At 34.3% G+C, this 4,623-nt stretch overlaps 1 protein-coding gene across 3 annotated transcripts; it reads left to right on the forward strand.

Annotated features, from left to right (window-relative positions):
- The first annotated feature begins 956 nt into the window (after positions 1-956).
- Positions 957-4,384, forward strand: LOC108995873. 3 transcript variants are annotated; one of them, XM_018971515.2, is made up of 6 exons: positions 957-1,133; positions 1,223-1,293; positions 2,531-2,579; positions 2,701-2,807; positions 3,490-3,572; positions 3,717-4,384. In XM_018971515.2, exons 1-6 carry the CDS (start codon positions 1,085-1,087, stop codon positions 4,000-4,002), a joined length of 645 nt encoding a protein of 214 aa, XP_018827060.1. In that variant the 5' UTR covers positions 957-1,084; the 3' UTR covers positions 4,003-4,384. The 3 variants fall into 3 exon arrangements, with proteins under 3 accessions (XP_018827060.1, XP_018827061.1, XP_035546412.1); XM_018971516.2 differs by having other exon boundaries at positions 958-1,133; positions 2,492-2,579; XM_035690519.1 differs by lacking the exons at positions 957-1,133; positions 1,223-1,293 and adding an exon at positions 1,341-1,784 and having other exon boundaries at positions 2,492-2,579.
- Positions 4,385-4,623: the final 239 nt, after the last annotated feature.

Here is a 4,623-nt window from a genome sequence, read left to right on the forward strand (position 1 = left end):
TTCTATATTATATAAAATATTTTTATATGATTTTTATATTATATATAATATATAATATGTATAAATAAATTGATCTCTTGATTTATGTTATAATTTTCTTAAAATAAAAAAATTTACAATATAACATATCACGTTAAGCAATGTTGATTTATTTAACAGATATTTGCAGGGGTGAAAAAAAAAACCGGTGAACCAGTAAACCGGACCGAACAAAACCGGTAGGTTCAGTTCGGTACCCGTTTCATTTTTCTCAAAACCGATCAAAATCAATCCGGTTCCGATTTTCTTTTTCTAACACCGGACCAAACCGGTTCATATATATATTTTAATTTTCTATATTATATAAAATATTTTTATATGATTTTTATATTATATATAATATATAATATGTATAAAATAATTTTGTATTACATGTTAATTTACTAATTAATATAATATTAAATTTTAAAATCGTCTATAAATAACTATATATTATCACCATATTCTATTGTATTAATAGTTATATTAATACCATATTACTATATATTATAATATACTATAATATATCACTATTATATATTATAGTAATATAGTATATTATTATATTATATATTATAGTAATATAGTAATACCATATTACTATATATTATAATATATATTATAATATATCACTATATATAGTCTATAATAAAATTATAATATATATTATAATATACTATAATATATTATCACTATATTATTATGTACTATAATATATTATATTATATCTATTATCGAATACTATATAATATATCGAAAAAATCGGATCGAATTGGATTAAAATTGATAAAATTGAAAGTACTCGTTTAAAGATATAACTATTACAGTATCAATTTTTCAAAATTTAAATTCAATATATTTCGATTTCATTTTAAAATATGTTCAAAATCAAACCCAACTGACCGGTTACATTCATGTATTTGCAGCCAAGCCCAAAAAAGCGCACAATGCATGGATTGGGTTGGTGCATAAGTAGTATTGATTAGGGCACAACTCTTAAATTTCACACTCCGATTTTCGAGTCCGTATAGTTGGTGGTTGAAACTCTGATTCGAGGAGGTATAGGATGGCAGGAAGAGAGGTACGCGAATACACCAATCTCACCGACCCCAAAGGTATGTTTCTTCTTCTTTGTTGTCATTTCAGACACGGTAGATTTTCTTCTTGTTCCTCATTAAAAACGTGAATTTTGTTAATGTTACAGATAAGAAATGGGGGAAAGGGAAGGAGAAGATAGATGATGAAGATATCACTTTCCAGCGCATGGTTGCAAAGGTTAGCGCGTTGTCTCACCCTCTCCACACCGCTCTTTCTTTTCCTTTCTACTTATCTATATTTCTTTTAAATCCAGAAAATTATTTGAGAAAGAGTCTTTGTGGATTTCCATAAAACTAGTTAATTTCACTTTCATTGGATAACCAAATCATTGCATATATGAGGAGCAGAGTGAAATTACACAAACACTAGTTGCTTTATTCTTTGGGCTATCGAAGATTTTGTCCGAGTTCTTGTATTTACTCTTTCTACACTCTCTGTCAGCTGACCCTATGTCGATGCTCATTTCTTCGGTTAGCACTGCGCTTGAAATAACTGTATATGGGTGCCTTCTTCCCTTAAAGGCTGATTTTGTTAGACTGGATCGTAGTCGACTTGTTCGAGTAAATAAGTTGTGGTAAACAGTTGTTTTAATTCTCCAGAAACAACTTGGCTACACGTAGCCTTTCTAAGTGCTGGTGAAACAATTTATCAATAGAGCTCTGCTGTAGGTAAATTATCCCTGTTATTATTATTGTCTTATTTTTTGGAAGGTATTACACTTTTCACCCACTAATTACCACCCAGATATCACTTTGCACAAAGTTCAAAAGTCTCAATTTAAATCTTAGCGTAACAATATTTTTCATACTGCACCCTTAGTGAAGATCTAATCATTAAGAATCTGTCAATTGAAAAATATAGTTAGTTTCGTGTATAAATTGAAACGTTGGCAGTTTAGGGTGCAAATTGAAAAGCAAGTGTAGTTGGTGGGTGAAGGAAATAGTCCCTGCATACCCAGATTTTATGAATTTTCTAATCAATAAAGTTTGACTTATCAAAAAAAGTATTGTGAAAGAAATGATGTTATAGTGCATATAGAATGTAGTCCAATACCACTTGCTGGAATCTTTCTTTTGTGCTTTAGCACCTGCTGAAGGTTTTTTCTATTTTCAATGAATTTATTGAACTAATTATGTTAGGAAGTAATTAGAAAATTTTCCATCAAGGACTTTTATGCAGTAAAGCGCCAATTGTGGGTGAGGGTTCGTAATATTTTGTTAGTATTGACTCTGAACGATAACATTTAGGGTAGAAAGAGTTGATCCTGCCGCACTACATTTTATTCTGGTGTTCTGTAGTTTAGTCCACCTTCCTCTGCAAGTTGCTATTTTGTGCAAATCCTTGAGGTAAATTTTCTGATAACTTGCCCCGGCAGGGATATTGGCTTCCTTTACCGGGTGATTGATGCAAGCAGATGCAAGAGGTTGCAGGAGAGCGTGGAGGCTACCTGCATGGGCGTGGCGGTAACCACCCTCATCCCCCTTCTCCTTTCGTGTGCGTGTGCATGCGCTGTTGTGTTTGTGTGTTATTTCTTTTCTATTTCTGCCTTTCAGTTCTTGAACTTCATTATATTTGAGTATGTAGCCTTGGACAGTGATGATCTACTCTATCTAAAGGAGCAGATGGAAGCAGAGGAGGATGCAGAACGCCTCCTTCGTCGTACTGAGAAACGGGCATTTGCTGCATTTAAGATATCCTTTTATTATTTTGAAGGAGGAGAAGTTGGCTTGGTCTGGAATGAAATTTTTTGTGATGTTCTGATGTGGGTAATGCCCTTAATCTACTGCTAATTGGCTAATCTTGCTTTAGATCTTGTATGCTATCCCTGGGACCTTGCTCTTATTGTTTGATTTATCAATTTATGTTTAATTTAAGGTGTCATGTGTTGCTGGTTTTTATATATCTTTGATCGAAGCATCAGATGTGACAATTTTGATAAGTTTTAATGTCATCCAAATGGAGTTGATCTAGGTGGCCTTTTTGCAAATGATGTTTGGTTGATTCCTATTCTCATCCTTCTTCCTCTCCCTTTTTTTAATTTTTTTCTCCAAAATACTCAACAGTTAAAACCAAATTAATGCATGATTCTTTTTGTTCTGTGACCTTGTGTCGGTATGGAATTTTTATTCCCAGCTAATACCATTGAAATAAGCTATGGTATGTTTAATTCCTCCTTGCTTAAATAACCTTTGGTGTTAGCTACATTTTACTTCACAAACTAGTCTTCTAAAATGCTATGAATATTGACATTTTGATCTGGTGTCTAAGACACCTGTGGAGAGCATTGCTTGGTAAAGGCTGAAAAAACCCTTATCTACATGCAATGTTGTTCCTAGTGCATCTCCCCTTGTATCTTCCTTAACCAATGAACACAAAGCAGCGAGTTTAGCAGATTCTTCACCTGCATCAGTCCCCCTGCCACTTCGAGTTGAGCCCAAACCAAAGAGTGGAATCAGGTCTTTCTTTATCTCCTCCCTTTCTATGCAAAATATGCACATCACCTACAATCTTTGCACTTTTTTTTTTTTATTCTTGTGAAAGAAAAGACTTCTGGTCTAGTTGCCTTTTTTACTGATATATGTATTTTATCTGGATTGTAGACAGCATGATCTTTTGAGAAAGGTGGTGGAAATTAAACCCAAACGGCTTAGAACTTCTAGCACCTCTGGTGGTAATCAATTAACTGCAGCTTCAAGTGATTATAGTCCCAAGAATCTCGTGCCCGATTCTCACCAGAAGGGGAAAGGGCAGCCTGAGGCTGACCATGGGGAGAAAGAGTGGTCTTCAACAAGATTGAATAAAGCAGAGGGAGGTGGCATTGTTGAAAATCCTGTTAGGAGTTTACTAGGCTTAGCATATGCAAGTTCTGATGATGATGAAGACTGATTTGTGAATCCATATCTATTGGTGCTACGCTATATCCCGTTCAATGATAAGTACAATCTGCTTTCTTTCTCGCTATAAACATCTTCACTGTCTGTCTGGTCGGGACTGCATTGACAAAGCAACGTTAGGATATATGCTATATGCGGTACAGCCAGGTGTTGGATTTCCTGACTTTTCAGGAATTGGTCCGCACCCTTCTGAAAGTCAGGTCCACTGTCGAATGGATCCCTGTTTTGTTTGTTTTGGGGGGGGAGCAGAAATGAACCTTCGATTTTAGAAGGTAGTAAAGGTAGTACTTGATTTTGTAAAGTTTTTCAAAACTCGTTTGGTCCTTAGACGTGTCAGCTCATGAATGCAATATTATTATGCCAGCTTCTAAAAATAGAAATCGAAACAGACGGAAAAAAAAAAGAGGAACTTGCATGGTTGGTTGTGCAGCGGAAGGGCTTGGTTCCACTCTGAGACGGTAGAGGGATGCTATTCATACGGTTCAAACTTAATTTTTGTTTTATTTTCTCAATTTAAAGAGTATCAAATTAAAAGTTCTTTGGAGGTTCAAGAAATTAATTCGAAAGGCCACTTTATATCCCAAGATTATCAAATTACCTTGTTTGTTTTCAC

Source organism: Juglans regia, chromosome 6 (assembly GCF_001411555.2).
Source record: "Juglans regia cultivar Chandler chromosome 6, Walnut 2.0, whole genome shotgun sequence".
Lineage (NCBI taxonomy): Eukaryota > Viridiplantae > Streptophyta > Magnoliopsida > Fagales > Juglandaceae > Juglans > Juglans regia.

What these genes read in the sequence shown, in the direction of transcription:
- LOC108995873 (XM_018971515.2), top strand. Translation starts at nt 1,085, where the DNA reads ATGGCAGGAAGAGAGGTACGCGAATACACCAATCTCACCGACCCCAAA. An exon ending in CAATCTCACCGACCCCAAAG is followed by an intron (nt 1,134 to 1,222) that starts GTATGTTTCTTC and finishes TTAATGTTACAG; the next exon opens with ATAAGAAATGGGGGAAAGGG. An exon ending in AAACCAAAGAGTGGAATCAG is followed by an intron (nt 3,573 to 3,716) that starts GTCTTTCTTTAT and finishes TCTGGATTGTAG; the next exon opens with ACAGCATGATCTTTTGAGAA.